Consider the following 18,544-nt stretch of genomic DNA (forward strand, 5'->3'; position numbering starts at 1 on the left):
TAATTTATTAAAATTCCACGACTATCCCTGAAAAATAATTGCTTGTTTGTTAGTCATTTAAGATTCCCAAGTTTTCCTGACTTCTTAAAATGGATAAATATTTAAATTCAACATCAAGACTACCTTAGTTTTAATAAATCGTTTTTTTATTCACTTAATTATCGTATTTGTCATATAGTTATCATAAATATATATAGTTAAAACGATAAAATTTCTATAAAAATGGAATAGATTTGAACAAACACGTTATAATAATTATTTTTTTCTTTGATGACACGCAAAAATGTCTCACAAGGTACAATTGAACAAAAATCTGGTGATGATTTCTAAGCCCTAAAGTTTAGTTGGTCGTAGGTTGCAGTCAAGGTCCAACTTCATAAATGCTGGGCCCGCTTGGGGTTAGGGGTACGACCCAATAATGTTTAATTGGTCCTTCTTTCTAATAAAATTTGAGAAAAAATATCGATTTTTAATTATAAGAAAAAAACTTTCAATTTCATCCTATTACATAATTGTTGTAATTTTATTTAATTTCACTTACTCACCTACTCATTTGAACAAAAATTAGTGTAAACATTCACTAATTTTAATAAAATTAAGCTTGGAACAAAATTAAATTGTATCAAATTTGAATGATTCTCCCGGCATTCACAAATTTCTTCCAATTTTCGTTTTTCTTTGAAACCATATCAATTTTGTACTGGTCACATATGTTTTTTAATCCATTTGATGCATGTAAGAATTCTTTTTTTATGATTCTTCATATAAAAACTTATCATAGGGTAAAAATTGCAAAAACAAGCTGAATGTTGCAATATTAATTTAAATTTATAGTACAATTATAAGGTAAAAAAAACTTATCGCAGGGTAAAAATTACAAAAACAAGTTGAATGTTGCAACGCTAATTTAAATTTATGGTGCAATTTCAAGGGAAATTTTATTGATATTGTCAAGTTGAAGGCAAAAATTGATATTTTTTTTTCTAAATTTTACAATATATTAAACTACAAATATAGTTCCTATGGGTTGTTGGGAATTATTTTCTTTAAAAATGAGTTTAAATTGAAACTAAATCTAAATAGTAGACATAAAATCTAAATTCAGGAGGCAAACTACACAGTTGTAAGCTTAAATAACATTTTTTGTCTCTTTACTCTCGTTGACCTAACAATTTACTTTTGATCTCTCTTTTCTCATTAAAATCACACATCTTTTATAGCTTAAGTTTAACAATTAAGTATTTAACAATTGAGTTTTTTAAGTTTAAAAAATTGTAAGAATTTTAATCTCTGTTGTAAAAAATCTCATCAAAATTAAGTGACGAATGACGATTATTATTATATAAAAATTTATAATTTGTTGTAATTTCTAGTAAATACATCTAATTCCTCATAAGTTTATCGATTACACAGGTAAGGAACGTATCAAATCTTAAAAATATTTTTTTCTCAAGACTAGACCTTTACAAATTTAAACTACATGGATTAAATTGTTACCTGTTAAATTTCATTGATTAAATTGTTATATTTTGAATAAATAATTATTAATTTAATTTATGGACTAAAACGGATTAAAGTGTATTTTTATTGTAATCAAACAAAAATTTGCTTTCTCAACAAAAGAAAAAAATCAAAATTTGAAAATTGAAGTGGTACTATATATTACTACTGTAAAAGAAATTAAACGAAAATCAGAAAGGGAGAGAGAAGCAAATAAAATTACATAAGTAAAATAGAAAAAAAAAAAAGGATTAAATTCGTAAACGGAGATTAAAAAGGAGTAATTATCAGTTATCACATAATGGAGCAATTATTAACATTGTCGTCACTGAACATGGAACCGGTCTGGCGGCCGAAGATGTTGGAATGTGTGGAGTAGTTATGATGGTGGGCCTGATCATGATTATCGTACCCATGTTTGTAATAGTTGTAAGAAGATGTGGGCTGGGGCCCATAGAAATTTTGGATCGGCCCATTTAACTGGTGCTGCGGGTAGGGATCACTGCAGTTATCGTGCTCCGGGTTATAGGGTAACTGCCACAGCTCTGCCCGCCGCCCCGACTTGCGGACCGCCTTCAGCACCATCTTCTGATCCGCCCATCCGGTCACCGTCACCTTCTGTAACGACATGTCGATTTCCACGTTGTCCACCCCTAAGTCCAATCCAACAACAAAATTATACAAATTTGTCTACATAATTATTTTCTAAATGTTTTTCTTACAAATAAATAAAATTCCCTTAAAAAAAAAAACTAGTTTTCTAAGTGAACTCCAATTACTATTTTTTAAAAATGATTTTGTTTTTCAAAACAACCCCTTCATTGAACAAATAGGTCTCGTGGGCCACACCAGTAGAAAAATCATTTTTCCAAAAATTGAGATGGAATTTAAAAAAGTTATGAGAAAATAACTTCTAATCTAAGGGACTCTCCCGCAACAAAATAAGCAATTTCATTTGATTCTTTATAAACCTGTATAAAGTGAATTGAGATGAAAGATGATACATCATGGATATAATGTCATGAATCACAGTAGTATCGATGAATCCCAATAGTTATAAAAATAATTGAAGTTGTTATTTTCTAAATAATTATAAATTTTTAGGTTTGTAGAGTAAACTCTGCAGAAGAAATTAGGGAAAAAAAAGAGAAGAGATTCTTGAAGGAAAAAAAATTATTAAGAAAATACAAGAATGACACCCCCACGAACTTTATTCAGTTGCCTATAAGTTATATTCACCGACGAGAGATTCATTAGATTCCAAATAAAAAGATATTTTTTTGGGACGTTGGTGAATCTTAATCCATATGAAGTAGCTTTCTAACCTTTTAAATTTTGGAGTGAAGTTCGGACTTTGCTTTCGCAACCGGGGCAATCCATATGGACTCGGAGCTCCAAAGTCTACAAGAGTTAACACGGTTAGATTACGAGGAAAAAAAAAAACAAATAGCTACTAAAAGAGAGATCCAAGGCTGCCTACCGTCATGTTATAATTGATTTCTGAAGGGGAAAACGAAGGAAAATGAACTCTCAAAGGCCAAATATCTCTTTTGAAGTTTAGAAAAATATGTATGAGAAGCAAAGCCAGAGGTTGAGTTTATATAATAATGGCCAATGTTTGCTTCTGAAGTGTGGAGAAAAATTAAACTGTCCCATCTTTTTTATTTTCTAAGTTTATGAATTCCAGTCACCGACCTTTTATTTTTCTATACTTCCTTAAAGGGAGAGATTTAAATAGAGTGAAAATTAAGCAGTCTCTTCAATAAGTTGTCTCCTTCAAATTGTTTAAACTTCTGCATTATGATTTTCCTATCTTAATTTTTAGATTATAGACAAACAATTGAGGACTGATTAAAACTGATTAATTCTTAAACTTTATGAACAATGGGTTGACTTAATTATGGATGTTATTATTTATTGATCATATTGTATCGTTGAATAAGCTGGAATAACATGGGCAAATGGACGCACATGACACAGCGGCTTTAGTGGATCATGTTGCCATTTTCTGGTTTACATTTGTCTTCAGAAAAAAGAAAGAATGAAGGCTTTTTGGAAGAACTTTGGCATTTATATGGATCATTTCGAAAAACAACCAATTAGCTATTTTCTCAATGTCATTAGATCTCGGGAATTCAGTGATTCTTTCACTTTGTATAGAAAAGGAGGAGCCGAAACACATATCAGATGGAAAAGAAAAAAAAAAAACTGATACTCAGATACATTTTAAACTATAACAAAACCAGAAGTTCTTGTTGCATAAGTTATTGCGAAGACTAAGGCTAAGAGACTAAGAGACTAATTAGAGGCTGGCATAAGAGCTCAGCAGCACAACGAATATACATGTAGAAAAACAAGGGCAGACGTAGCACCGACACGGTATTGCCTCTTTAACCGGTGTTCTGCATACCGGCAGCGATACCCTTCATCGTTAGGATAAGAGTGTCTTCCAAACCAGGTGCGTACTCGCTCTTCGGGTTGAGCTTCACAAGTTCTGCAGCAGGTTTGCTTGATTCAAGGTATTCCTTTGAGAGGTGAGGCCTGACTTTCACGTTGTAGTTGGGATCACGGATCCGCTTCAATGTATATGCTTGGCAAACGTTAAGGGTGGTTATGTATGAATCACGAAGACGGAGTCGCTGCCTCAAGTAAGGGTCTCCTTCGAGAAGATCCTTGTGCTTAGCTACCTGAAAATTTAACATCAAACTGCTTAGTTGTTTGCAAAAGCTTCAATATTTGAAAAGTGTTTTAGAAGAAAGCATATGGACAGTGCCTGAAGGAGAAGGTCCTTAGTTTCTTCATAGTTAGCTCTCAACCGCTCTCCGAACGACCATAGATCTTCTGACACGAGAAGCTTGTCATACAGAGCAGCAATTCCTGGGTCTCCTTTGGCAAACACCATTTCAACTAAGTCAATAGTGACTCTAAAGAAAGGCCACTGACTGTACATCTCTTGCAGCATATGAAGATTCTTCACATCCTTCTCAATTATACATTTAAATGCTGCTCCAAAACCAAGCCAAACTGGTAGATGAAACCTTGTTTGTGTCCAAGCAAAGATCCATGGAATTGCACGCAGTGATTCGATGCCTCCACTCGGCTTCCTCTTTGATGGACGACTTCCAATATTCATTCGACCGTACTCTAACTCTGGAGTTGCCTGCATATTTAAAAAAATGAAAAAGGGTTAATTTATGAATATGATCCGTCAAACTGACAAAACAATTAACTGAGTATTGAAACCGTAAGGAAGCCAGTCGGCTTGAAAATAGGCTCCTAAAATAAACATAAGGCAAGAATATTGTCTTGCAAAGTCATAGATAATCAATCGTAATCTGTTGATAAATTGTATGGCTAAGAATACATACGAGGCGGAAGTATTCAACAAAACGAGGTTCCTGGAAAACAATGGAGCGATATTTTTCGGTAGCAACAACTGCCATAGCATCCATGAGAGCACGCCACTCTGGCTTTGGAGAAACAGGTGGATTCATGCCATGCTCAAGCGTTGCAGCAGTAAAACGCTGAAGTGTTCTAAAGCACAAGTGCTCTTCTCCAAAAGATTGTTCAATGACCTCGCCTTGAACTGTGACACGTAGTGAACCGTGGATTGTATCAGGGGGCTGAGATAATATAGCAAGGTGGGTAGGACCCCCTCCCCTACCAACTGTTCCTCCTCGGCCATGAAACATTGTAAGCTTAACTCCATATTGTTTAGCCACATTGATGAGTTCTTCTTGGGCCTTATAAAGCTGCCATGCAGCAGAGAGACGACCAGCATCCTTTCCTGAATCTGAGTACCCGATCATGACTTCTTGCTTACCATCAATGCGGTTTCTATACCAATCGATTGAAAAGAGACGAGCCATAGCAGAAGGAGCAGCCTCAAGATCAGCAAGTTTTTCAAATAATGGGACAACCCTCAGTGGCTTCCTCACATGACTTTCACGCTGTAAAAGCTCAACAGCAAGCACGTCAGATGGAGCTGTTGCCATTGAGATAATATAAGCACCAAAGTTATCTGAAGGAAGCTCTGCAATGACATTGAAGGTGTCCAGAACATCAGCAATTTCTTCGGTCTTTGGAAGATCAGGACCAAAAAGAGGGCGTTTTCCACTGAGTTCGGATAGTAGCCATTCTTGTTTTTGTTCTTCGGACCATTCTTTGTATGAACCAATGTCCAAGTAGTTAGTGATAGCATCAATGACATCAGCGTGCCTTTCTGATTCTTGTCGGATATCCAGTCTGACAAGTGAAAGCCCAAATGTAGAAACTTGCCGTAAGAAATCTAGAAGGCTCCCATCAGCAATTGACCTATCGCCACAAGCGCAGAGTGACCTGTAGCAGAGCTCGAGGGGCTCCAGGAACTATGGAGAAAAATAAAACAAGTCAGAACTAGAAAAAGAAAGGAAAAGAAAAAGCACTAAGACTATTCACACTTTATATGCTGCTATTCTATTTAAAAGGTATGTCTTTGATTATCATGCATTTAACTTTTCAAGAAAATTTACGGTGATCAAAAGCTTCCATACAATTTCCAACTAACAAACGTGGCCTACGTGTTGGTTCAAAATGAACTCATTACTATTAAATTTTAGAAGATGTCAATGTCAATTTAAAGTTTAAACCTGACTATAATATAATATTTTTGAATTGACAAAATAAAGAATTTATAGATCATTTTGCTCGATACCGTAAATTTAAAAATACGTAAGTGGTTCTCTTGATATTTAAATCGTTAGATCAGAAATTTAAGACATTTTTTTAGTGTGAAGAAAAACCTGCTCAACATCAGTGAAAGTAGAATCTTCGGGAATTTCAGAGATTCCACTGGTTAATAAGTGACGAGCACGCTCACGTGTATTATATAACTTGTCTCGTACATCCCCAAGAATAACACGGTAGGGCTCATTTGGAGGAATTTGTTTCCAAAACTCTGCATCCAGAAAGCGTGTAAAGCCACTCAAGGTCAATGAACTAATGATGATAAATATTAGTCCAATCAAAGCCATGCTAAGAAATATTGGAGCATGTAGTCAATTTTTTGTAACATATTAGAACATACTTTAAAGTTTCAGATGATGAGATCGAAACCAAAACCTAAAAATGTGGTTCAATTTATAAAACCAAATCTTATATACCTATGTAGTGCTTTGCATCTTTTCTTGAGGACCGATGAAGTTCTTCAGCCCGACTCTGTAATTCATTACTGCATCTCCACATAGATAACTGGCAAACAGGGGAATTGAAAAGTAAATAGAGGAAAGCACATGAGTGAAAAATAGTGAAAACAAAAAATTAACATACAAAAATCTGCTAGGATGTACTTCTCCAAACATGAATATTAAACAAGAAAACTTTATCTGATCCTGAAAATATGAACTTAATTTGGAACTTGAAATTGTATTTGCTTATTTTATTTATACCTCAAACATAAGATCCTCTATCTGGGAAAAATACAAGTTAGCAGCCATCATTCTAGCCAATAAGCAGACATCCCTTGTTACTTCTGGTGTAACCCTGGGGTTTCCTGGAGCCAATATATGCATTAGAAGCTATAATTACATCTTTTAGTGAGGAACATATCTGACAGCGAGAGTGCAGAGAACTAAAAAAGGTTTGATTCAGCATGCACTGCTAATTAATGGTCTAATAAAATAATGACGTGATATAAGTCTTTGCTGTGATAAACATACCATCGCGATCCCCACCCATCCAGGATGAAAACTGAATAAGAGGAGCATTATAAGGAACGCGTTCATCAATTCCGATGTTCTTCAAGGCAGTATCCACTCGACGCAAGAATTTAGGTACACCTTTCCAGATTGTCTCGTGGAAGTAGCTCATTCCAGCTCTCATCTCATCTTGTGGTGTTGGAGGTGTTCGTCGGATTTCATCGGTACGAAATGCAGCTTGAATCTGCATGAGAAGAGACCAATAAGATTCCAGAAATAACTTCCTCAAGGAATAATCTGCCTACTTAAGTTCCTAATTGACTAATGACCATTAGATATATGGAAACAATCTCCTGATTACAGCATGGACATACCTCCCGTTGCAGAGCTTCATCAAGTTCCTGCTTGTCATCAGGAGTAATGTCTTTTGCATACAACTGCGTCAAGCAATTTCTTATCCTGGAAAGATATATACAATCAAGAGCAATATTAGAAAAAACAAATGATGTCCATGTTCTGACAAACTCAAATTGTTCTCTTCTTGCAAGTTCAAAGGGGAAGGAACGAACCTGGCATGCTTTTGAAGCAAAGATCTGCGGACAGACTGAGTAGGATGGGCTGTAAAGACCAAATCCACAGTCTGATTTTTTAAAGCATCAAATACTTCTTGAGGAGACTTGTTCAACTGCAGAAGCCTCTTGAAGGTTTCTTCAATATCTGACTCAGTTGTAGCATTGGCCTCATCAGCAAAGCCACCTTTCTTTAACTTTATCCTCCTCCGATAGGCAATCTGAACTTCCTCGGCCAAATTGGCTAAATTAAGCATATGGGAAAAGGATTTTGCAACAACAATAGAATCCCCAGGATCCAAACTCGTTAAGGCATTCCCAAGTTCCTCTAATTTCCGAGGGTCGTGCTTCCTCTCATACTCGGCTGAGAATTCATAGCACTCTTGAACCTAGTCCACCACATCACAAAATCAGAAATAAGAACTCTTTTCTTTGACTTCCTAATCACATTCTACAATTAATGCAGTAACATTATGATTGAATTTCAACATGTTCATATAAACCCACACAGCCAACTCTATTGTAAGTTAACTAAACTCAATCAAACAGAAATCGGAATGTAAACACAAAATAAAGTAAACGAGCATATTACAGTTTCTCTGAGATCCTCCCCGTGCAAATCCTGAAGAATATCCAGAAAGCGATCGAGCAACAAAGCATCATATTCCACCAGCTTATCATCCTCCGACACCTTACTCGGTGCAAGAAGTCTCAATTGAGCATCAATGGAAGCCATTTTCTCCAAGTTCTTAGGCGCCGCCATTTAGTTCTCCGCTGCTTCGTCCTTTATTCACAAATCCAACCACCCAAATCACGAATCAGCACAATGTAACCGAATAAGAAAACATTAAAACCAAAGGGGAAAAGAAAAAAGCAAAAAAAGTGAGAGCCCGTGATGATCGACAGTACAAATCATACAAATTCTGGAAGAAGATCCCTCACCTCACGCTTCCAAAAGAAAGAGCTACTGATCTTGGCACGAGAAAGAGGCGGAAAAGACGAAGACCTTCGAAAGCCGAAAATCACGAGCAGAGCAGAGAAAACAAACTGACAAAAGTGAGTGAAGAGTTTCAGCGAGACTCTTGTTTGTAGCTCCCAATTTATAGACGAAGAAGAAGTCTTTTCCTTCTCCTCTTCGATTTCGTTTTCCTTTTCCTTTTTGGTTTCCGTTTTCAATTTTTCCTACTACAATTCGAATTATTTCAATTAGCATTAACGACATCCACTATTTTTTTTTTAACAGTAAAATTCATTATTATTTTTTTCGTAAAAAAAAAAAAAAGATTTTGTTTCCCTTTTCTTTTCTTTTTCAAAAATTAGTTTTGTTTAGTAAATGCAGTCAACACAATACACAGTTGACAGGTGACGGGTGACCTGGCACTGAACTTTTTTTTTAATTATTATTTTCTATGTTTATTAGAAATGTGCCTAGAATTGTGACACGTATTATTTGCTATAACTTGGTACCGAATATGCGGATTATTAGTGGTTTATGCTCCAGGAATTTTATTGTGGAGATGATTGAGTAATTTTGGGCTAAATATACCAACTCATTTCTATTTTTTTAACTAATTTTTAATTTTGTCATTAACCTTTTAAAAGGTTGAATTCAATTTTCTAGTTGTTATAATAAAAACTAAAAATTCTTAATTTCTCAACCAAAAATAAAAATAAAAATTCTTAATTAAATTTTTTTGAAAAATTATTATTATAATAATAATATATTTAAACACGTTTACATGTGACTAGGATATTAATTCATCTATCTTTTTTTTAGTAGAACATGTAGGGTGGGAGATTGAACCTCTTGATTAAGATACAACTCGCTCTCAATAAAATCTGTTTATTCTAAATGGCATGTTCGATTATACAAACATGCTAACAAAATAATAATTTAAGGACACCAATGATTAACATATTTTAATTAAAAAATTACAATTTTTCCATTGAGAATTTTAAAAGATTAATAACTAAATTGAGGAAAAAAACTTAAAAGACAGAGGACCTTTAATATATTTAACTGTAATTTTATAGCCAGACTAGTGGAAAGGTAGTAAAGAACAGCCATCTCTTGTACCCAAAAAAAAAAAGAAAAAAGAAAAAAAAAGGTCATCACTCCTAATTGAAAAAAGGATGATTTGTTCTTTTTCTTTTTATTTTTTAAATCTACACCATATGTATATTTATAAAAGTAGATTACAATAAATTATTATTTTGATAGTGATAGTAAATTACAAATAAAGGAAAAGATTTAAAATTATAATCCATATAATGAGGCATTAATTATCTAACCCTCAAAATGGTGTAAAATATTTTTCTAAAAAAATATATAATTTCAGTGCAATTATAGTACCAACATCCTAGCACAAAATTATAATACTTTAAAAGTGGGACCAAACTAATATTTAATTTATCGAATCAACTTAATTTTAACCATTTTTATTTAACTTTCGTTTTGCCTCTTTATTAAACATGATATTCAAAACAGACTAAGCATCAAAATTTTGGATATCCTTTCATTGAACCAAAAATAATGCAAGAAAAAGAAAAAGTCCTATATATACTTCTATCATGTGTTGGAGATTCTATTCCTTGATGCATATAAATAACAAAGCTTTTACATAATATAATTCCTTTTTGCTTAATGCTTAGTATTAGTGGTAGGTAAATAAATGAGTGCGTATTAAGCCTTTTTCATTTCTTTAATGGGTGCTTTTTTGAATTTTTATATATTAATAATTGCATCTCATATTCCTAATTTGTTTCTATCCATTATTTTATCGATACTTTATAGATAATTCAAATCTACTCTTACTTTGATATTCGATCAATAATCATATAAACTCCATTTATCATTATAATTTATTATAAGTTTGAACAATATCTTTTTATTGATAGCTAGGAATACCTTAGATAAATATTTAAATTAAATTAACTTACGCTTAGTTCGAAAAGGGACAATAAAGTTATACAAAGGAAAAGAAAAGGAAATTTTGTTTATTCTCTTAACAATAAATTAGATTTTTTCAAAGAATTAAAGGATATATGGTAATCATGAACCATAGAGATTTTCATTATTAAATGAAAAAAAAAAAACATTTAGTTGGCTCCTTATTGATTTTTTAATTGAGATCTTGCAAGAACTACTCAATTTAACTAAGTTTTTTTTAAGTTTTTTTTTAAGTACAACATGTTGGATAGAGTATTAAACTCACAATCTCTTAATTGGAAATATATGTCAATTACCGTTGAGATATGCTCGCTTTGGTCAATCTAACTAAATTATAACAACTAATAACTCATATTATTTACCTTCATTGCATATGCTCTAAATATGTTAATTATTATCCGATAATAATTAATATTATGTGATGGATATTGTTTGTTAGTATTATCGATTTTATTCTCGATGTTACATTATAATTCATTATCAAACATTAAAATATTACCAACTAATTAGTTAGAGTTAGTAGTAAAATAAAAAGTTTTTAAAAAATACGGAGCTTGAAAATTAAAATAGTATCTTTTTTTTTCTTTATTTGAAAAGAAAATACCCATATTAATTGATGCTTGCCTTTTTTTTTTTTTTCCTTTCTTAGAAAATACTTCGTATAATTGGTATTTTATGTGGTGATTGAAGACGAGTGTGAGTCCAAAAAGAGCCAATGGCCTTCCATCATTTCAAGGGCCAGTTTAATATTTTCCATTTTTTAATATATTTTCCTTCAAAATTTTCATGAAGAGTTAGCTTTTAATCATCTGAAGAGGCAAAATGAATTTATGGACATGGTTTGCTTTTTTGCAATTATCGAGTTGGTACAAAAAAGAAAAAAATGGTGGATTTTTTTTAGTACAACATGCAGAGAATCGAATTCACAACTTTTTGATTTGAGGATACATGTCAATTACCGTTGAACTATGCTCGATTTGACTGGTGAATTTTTATTCTTATATCTCAACAGATTTATATTGTTATTATTATTTTGATAAGAGTCTCAAATGTACATTAATGTTACAATTCAATTACCAAAAAAATAAAAAAAAAATTTAATTTAGGTAAGCCAACTAGCTATATTTTTCTTTATTGATTAATGTTATTCAAAGGGGGAAAAAACAGTCGACGAAATAAGTTTTTTTTTACAGTCAATAAAGTATGACTTATATGTTACTTTTAATCATGGATGAATGGGTTTGTGATTGTACTGGAAAAAGAAAAATTGGTTTAATGATTGGAAATAATTCCCAATAATCAAAAAGTTATTATGTGATGGTTGTTAATTAGGGACCAACCAATACTTCCAATATTTCTACAGTACAGTATTATATACTTTAAATATAAATCCTCGTATATATACTTATGATCTAATCGAAGTTCATTTAGTGCAAGAATCATATAAGAATTCATTTATAAAATAGGTAACCATCGTGAGATTTGAATTCATTTACTCTCAATTTACAAGTCCCTTTAGACCAATGAGTCATGATTAATTTTTATCTCATTTATTTCAATAATAATTTTAATATGACAATTCTTTCCCTAAATTCTTGAAACGTAGCTACAAATTTGTATTAAAAGATTTTCATTGTATATAAAATGTGCGTTAAATTTTTTTAAATAGATATCAAATTGGTCACTTTAGTACTATTAAAAAAAACATATGTTTTGAATATAAGAACTAAAATAAACAAAAGTTGAATATATAAATATTAGAATGATATTTTGAAAGTACGAGAATTAAAATGTATTGAATCAAAAAAATATAATACATAAACTAAAACACTATTTAAATCTATTTTTTGTGGGAAAAATGGATGGTTTATTATTATTAATATTTTTTAGCTAGGGAGAAAAATGATAGGCTGAATACCTTAAACAACACGAATTTATAACGTGATTACAACTAATCAGATAAGCCGATTGACTCACATTGACACATACTAAGTTGACTACAATTTCTCCTGGCTCGAGTTTCAAGTCAAACAATTAAAGAACTATTGCACGGAACCATACATTTTTAAATTCAATAATTTGCATATTATAAAAATAAAACAGTGTTTTAAATTAATCAAATATAATTTTTAAAATGTCTCGATCTCACTGATAAATTTGAAGAGACAGACCACCACCCACCTCCGCCGGCGAACTCCGCAGCCTCGCCAAGGTATGCAGCGTCACCATTGCTTTCATTTCTTACTCTTCCAGAATCTCCAACGGAATCCCAAGGCTTGCCGCTCTCCTCCCCATTCTCGACGTACGAGATCCCACCACTTCCCACCTTTTTGGGCCGCTGCGGGGCTAACTTCCGGCAATGATCACGGACGAGGTGATGTATAATTACTTTGCATGTGTCCTGTCAGTAGCACAACAGTAATACACGTAGAAAAACGAGCGTAGACGTAGCACCGACACAGCATTGCCTCTTTAACCGGTGTTCTGCATACCGGCAGCGATACCCTTCATCGTTAGGATAAGGGTGTCTTCCAAACCAGGCGCGTACTCGCTCTTCAGGTTGAGCTTCACAAGTTCTGCAGCAGGTTTGCTTGATTCAAGATATTCCCTTGAAAGGTGAGGCCTGACTTTCACGTTGTAGTTGGGATCACGGATCCGCTTCAATGTATACGCTTGGCAAACGTTAAGGGTGGTTATGTACGAATCACGAAGACGGAGTCGCTGCCTCAAGTATGGGTCTCCTTCCAGAATATTCTTGTGCTTAGCTACCTGAAAATTTAACATCAAACTGCTTAGTTGCTTGCAAAAGCTTCTAATTTCTGAAATATGATTTTCAAGAAAGCATATGGACAATACCTGAAGGAGAAGGTCCTTAGTTTCTTCATAGTTAGCCCTCAACCGCTCTCCGAACGACCATAGATCTTCCGACACGAGAAGCTTGTCATACAGAGCAGCAATTCCTGGGTCTCCTTTGGCAAACACCATTTCAACTAAGTCAATAGTGACTCTAAAGAAAGGCCACTGACGGTACATCTGTTGCAGCATATGGAGATTCTTCACATCCTTCTCAATTATATATTTAAATGCTGCTCCAAAACCGAGCCAAACTGGTAGATGAAACCTTGTCTGTGTCCAAGCAAAGATCCATGGAATTGCACGCAGTGATTCGATGCCTCCACTTGGCTTCCTCTTTGATGGACGACTTCCAATATTCATTCGACCATATTCTAACTCTGGAGTTGCCTGCATATTTAAAGAAATGAAAAATCGTTAATTTCTGAACACGATCCGTCAAACTGATAAAAGAATTAACTGAATACTGAAACCGTAAGAAAGCCAGTCAGCTTGCAAATAAGCTCCTAAAACAAACACAAGGCAAGCATATTGTCTCGCAAAGTCATATTAACCAACCATGATTATTCATAAATTGTATGGCTAAGAATACTTACAAGGCGGAAGTATTCAACAAAACGGGGTTCCTGGAAAACTATGGAGCGATATTTTTCAGTAGCAACAACTGCCATAGCATCCATGAGAGCACGCCACTCTGGCTTTGGAGAAATAGGTGGATTCATGCCGTGTTCAAGCGTTGCAGCAGTAAAACGTTGAAGTGTTCTAAAGCACAGGTGCTCCTCTCCAAAAGATTGTTCAATGACCTCACCTTGAACTGTGACACGTAGTGAACCATGAATTGTATCGGGAGGTTGAGATAATATAGCAAGGTGGGTAGGTCCCCCTCCCCTGCCAACTGTTCCTCCTCGACCATGGAACATTGTGAGCTTCACTCCATATTGTTTAGCCACTTTAATGAGTTCTTCTTGGGCCTTGTATAGCTGCCACGCAGCAGAGAGACGACCAGCGTCCTTTCCTGAATCTGAGTACCCAATCATGACTTCTTGCTTACCATCAATGCGGTTTCTGTACCAGTCGATTGAAAAGAGACGAGCCATAGCAGAAGGAGCAGCCTCAAGATCAGCAAGTTTTTCAAATAATGGTACAACCCTCAATGGCTTCCTTACATGACATTCACGTTGTAAAAGCTCAACAGCAAGCACGTCAGATGGAGCTGTTGCCATTGAGATAATATAAGCACCAAAGTTATCTGAAGGAAGCTCTGCAATGACATTGAAGGTGTCCAGAACATCAGCAATTTCTTCTGTCTTTGGAAGATCAGGGCCAAAAAGAGGGCGTTTTCCATTGAGTTCGGATAGTAACCATTCTTGTTTTTGTTCTTCGGACCATTCTTTGTATGATCCAATGTCCAAGTAATTAGTGATAGCATCGATGACATCAGCATGCCTTTCTGATTCTTGCCGGATATCAAGTCTCACAAGTGACAGTCCAAATGTAGAAACTTGCCGTAAGAAATCTAGAAGGCTCCCATCAGCAATTGATCTATCGCCACAAGCACAGAGTGACCTGTAGCAGAGCTCGAGAGGCTCCAGGAACTATGGAGAAAAATAAAACATGTCAGAACTAGAAGAGAGGGAAAGAAAAAAGCACCAAGATTATTTCACACTTTATATGCTACCATTCTATTAGAAGCCATGACTTTGGTTAGCATGCATTTAACTTGTCAAGAAAATTTATGGTGATAAAAAACTTCCATGTTAATTTAAACCAACATTCTTACTCACTGTGACTATTATATGGTATATTTGAATCGACAAAATAAATAATTTTTAGATCATTCTGCTAGAGTACAATAAAATTTAAAAATACTAAAGAGATTGCTCTTGACATTTTTAATTGTAAGCTCGGAAATTTAAGACATTTTTTAATGTTGGGGAAAACCTGCACAACGTCGGTGAAAGTATAATCTTCGGGAATTTCAGAGATTCCACTGGTTAATAAATGACGAGCACGCTCACGTGTGTTGTACAACTTGTCTCGTACATCCCCAAGAATAACACGGTAGGGTTCGTTTGGAGGAATTTGTTTCCAAAACTCTGCATCCAGAAAGTGTGTAAAGCCACTCAAGGTCAATGAACTTATGATGATAAATATTAGTCCAATCAAAGCCATGCCAAGAAATATGGAAGCATGTAGTCAATTTTTTGTAGCATATTAGAACATACTTTTTAAACTTTCAGATGATGAAATATAAACCAAAACCTAAAATGTGGTTCAATTTAGAAACAAAATCTTATATACCTATGTAGTGCTTTGCATCTTTTCTTGAGGACCGATGAAGTTCTTCGGCCCGACTCTGTAACTCATTACTGCATCTCCACATAGATAACTAGCGAAAAGAGAAATTGAAAGGTAAATAAAGGAAACCACGAGTGAAAAATAGTGAAAACAAAAAATAATGGAACAACACACTAAAATCTGCTAGAAAGTACTTCTCCAAACGAATATTAAACAAGAAAACTTTATTTGATCCTGAAACTATGAACTTGATTTGGGACTTGAAATTGTATTTGCTTATTTATACCTCAAACATAAGATCCTCTATCTGGGAAAAATACGATTTAGCAGCCATCATTCTAGCCAATAAGCAGACATCCCTTGTTACTTCTGGTGTAACCCTGGGGTTTCCTGCAGCCAATATATGTATTAGAAGCTATAATTACATCTTTTAGCGAGGAACATATCTGACAGCGAGAGTGCAGAGAACTAAAAAAAAGTTTGATTCGGAGTGCATTGTAAATGAATGGTCTAACAAAAGGATGAACTGCTGTGATAGACATACCATCACGATCCCCACCCATCCAGGATGAAAACTGAATAAGAGGAGCATTATAAGGAACGCGTTCATCAATTCCAATGTTCTTCAAGGCAGTATCCACTCGACGCAAGAATTCAGGTACACCTTTCCAGATTGTCTCGTGGAAGTAGCTCATTCCAGCTCTCATCTCATCTTGTGGTGTTGGAGGTGTTCGTCGGATTTCATCGGTACGAAATGCAGCTTGAATCTGCACGAGAAGAGACCAATAAGATTGCAGAAATAACTTCCTCAAGGAATAATCTGCCTACTTATGTAAGCGTCAAGTTCCTACATTGACTAATGACCATTAAGTATAAGGAAACAATCTCCTGATTACAGCATGGACATACCTCCCGTTGCAGAGCTTCATCAAGTTCCTGCTTGTCATCAGGAGTAATGTCTTTTGCATACAACTGCGTCAAGAAATTTCTTATCCTGGAAAGATATATACAATCAAGAGCAATATTAGAAAAAACAAATGATGTCCATGTTCTGACAAACTCAAATTGTTCTCTTCTTGCAAGTTCAAAGGGGAAGGAACGAACCTGGCATGCTTTTGAAGCAAAGATCTGCGGACAGACTGAGTAGGATGGGCTGTAAAGACCAAATCCACAGTCTGATTTTTTAAAGCATCAAATACTTCTTGAGGAGACTTGTTCAACTGCAGAAGCCTCTTGAAGGTTTCTTCAATATCTGACTCAGTTGTAGCATTGGCCTCATCAGCAAAGCCACCTTTCTTTAACTTTATCCTCCTCCGATAGGCAATCTGAACTTCCTCGGCCAAATTGGCTAAATTAAGCATATGGGAAAAGGATTTTGCAACAACAATAGAATCCCCAGGATCCAAACTCGTTAAGGCATTCCCAAGTTCCTCTAATTTCCGAGGGTCGTGCTTCCTCTCATACTCGGCTGAGAATTCATAGCACTCTTGAACCTAGTCCACCAACATCACAAAATCAGAAATAAGAACTCTTTTCTTTGACTTCCTAATCACATTCTACAATTAATGCAGTAACATTATGATTGAATTTCAACATGTTCATATAAACCCACACAGCCAACTCTATTGTAAGTTAACTAAACTCAATCAAACAGAAATCGGAATGTAAACACAAAATAAAGTAAACGAGCATATTACAGTTTCTCTGAGATCCTCCCCGTGCAAATCCTGAAGAATATCCAGAAAGCGATCGAGCAACAAAGCATCATATTCCACCAGCTTATCATCCTCCGACACCTTACTCGGTGCAAGAAGTCTCAATTGAGCATCAATGGAAGCCATTTTCTCCAAGTTCTTGGGCGCCGCCATTTAGTTCTCCACTGCTTCGTCCTTTATTCACAAACCCAACCACCCGAATCAGCACAATGTAACCGAATAAGAAGACATTAAAACTAAAGGGGAAAAGAAAAAGCAAAAAAGTGAGAGCTCGTGATGATCGACAGTACAAATCATACAAATTCCCAATGGTAGAAGATCCCTCACCTCACGCTTCCGAAAGAAAGAGCTACTGATCTTGGCACGAGAAAGGGGCGGAAAAGACGAATACCTTCGAAAGCCGAAAATCACGAGTAGAGCAGAACAGAGAAAACAAACTGACAGAAGTAATGTGATTCGGGAGAGACTCTTGTTTGTAGCTCCCAATTTATAGACGAAGAAGAAGCATTATCCTTCTCGTCTTCGTTTTCCTTTTCCTTTTCCTTTTCAGTTTTCGCTTTCAATTTTTCGTACAACAATTCTAGTTATTTCAATCAGCATTAACGACATCCACTATTTTTTTTAACAATATACTTTTATATTTTTTTTCGTAAAAACGGCTTTTGTTTCCTTTTTATTTTCCTTTTCTAAAATTGGTTTTGTTTAGTAAATGCAGTCAACACAATAGCAGAGATTGATTGGCCAATTTTATGTAGGTCAATTATACCCGATCATTTTTAAATTTTATAAGTAATTTTCAGTTTCCTCATTAATCTTTAAAAAATTTTATTTTTATCTTTTATGCACAATTAAAATTTGATGCCAAAGGTTTATTCATTATCAAATTAACGTTTTAATTTTTTTTAGATACATTTTAATATATTTTAACATATACACACGTCAATACAGTACTGCAATTCATATCATCCATAATCAAAATTCAAC

At 34.5% G+C, this 18,544-nt stretch overlaps 3 protein-coding genes across 3 annotated transcripts; all 3 read right to left on the minus strand.

The window, feature by feature from the left end:
* Positions 1-1,700: 1,700 nt before the first annotated feature.
* LOC111016803 (Heavy metal transport/detoxification superfamily protein) lies at positions 1,701-3,228 on the minus strand. The gene is made up of 3 exons (XM_022292325.2): positions 2,981-3,228; positions 2,826-2,901; positions 1,701-2,153 (listed from the first exon to the last, which is right to left on the minus strand). The coding sequence occupies exons 1-3, from the start codon at positions 2,984-2,986 to the stop codon at positions 1,795-1,797; spliced, it is 441 nt and encodes a 146-aa protein (XP_022148017.1). The 5' UTR covers positions 2,987-3,228; the 3' UTR covers positions 1,701-1,794.
* A 462-nt stretch (positions 3,229-3,690) lies between these two features.
* Positions 3,691-8,906, minus strand: LOC111016801 (phosphoenolpyruvate carboxylase 2). The gene is made up of 11 exons (XM_088122770.1): positions 8,687-8,906; positions 8,337-8,528; positions 7,745-8,133; positions 7,550-7,634; positions 7,197-7,419; positions 6,927-7,030; positions 6,642-6,729; positions 6,282-6,436; positions 4,869-5,867; positions 4,274-4,660; positions 3,691-4,187 (listed from the first exon to the last, which is right to left on the minus strand). Exons 2-11 carry the CDS (start codon positions 8,505-8,507, stop codon positions 3,891-3,893), a joined length of 2,898 nt encoding a protein of 965 aa, XP_087978896.1. The 5' UTR covers positions 8,508-8,528; positions 8,687-8,906; the 3' UTR covers positions 3,691-3,890.
* Positions 8,907-12,600: 3,694 nt separating this feature from the next.
* On the minus strand, positions 12,601-18,108 carry LOC148211612 (phosphoenolpyruvate carboxylase 2-like). Its single transcript, XM_088122771.1, has 11 exons — positions 17,888-18,108; positions 17,543-17,734; positions 16,950-17,338; positions 16,755-16,839; positions 16,390-16,612; positions 16,132-16,235; positions 15,849-15,936; positions 15,489-15,643; positions 14,144-15,142; positions 13,551-13,937; positions 12,601-13,463 (listed from the first exon to the last, which is right to left on the minus strand). Exons 2-11 carry the CDS (start codon positions 17,711-17,713, stop codon positions 13,167-13,169), a joined length of 2,898 nt encoding a protein of 965 aa, XP_087978897.1. The 5' UTR covers positions 17,714-17,734; positions 17,888-18,108; the 3' UTR covers positions 12,601-13,166.
* Positions 18,109-18,544: the final 436 nt, after the last annotated feature.

This window comes from Momordica charantia (genome assembly GCF_013281855.1).
Source record: "Momordica charantia cultivar OHB3-1 chromosome 4 unlocalized genomic scaffold, Mcharantia_2.0 BLBB01000004.1, whole genome shotgun sequence".
Lineage (NCBI taxonomy): Eukaryota > Viridiplantae > Streptophyta > Magnoliopsida > Cucurbitales > Cucurbitaceae > Momordica > Momordica charantia.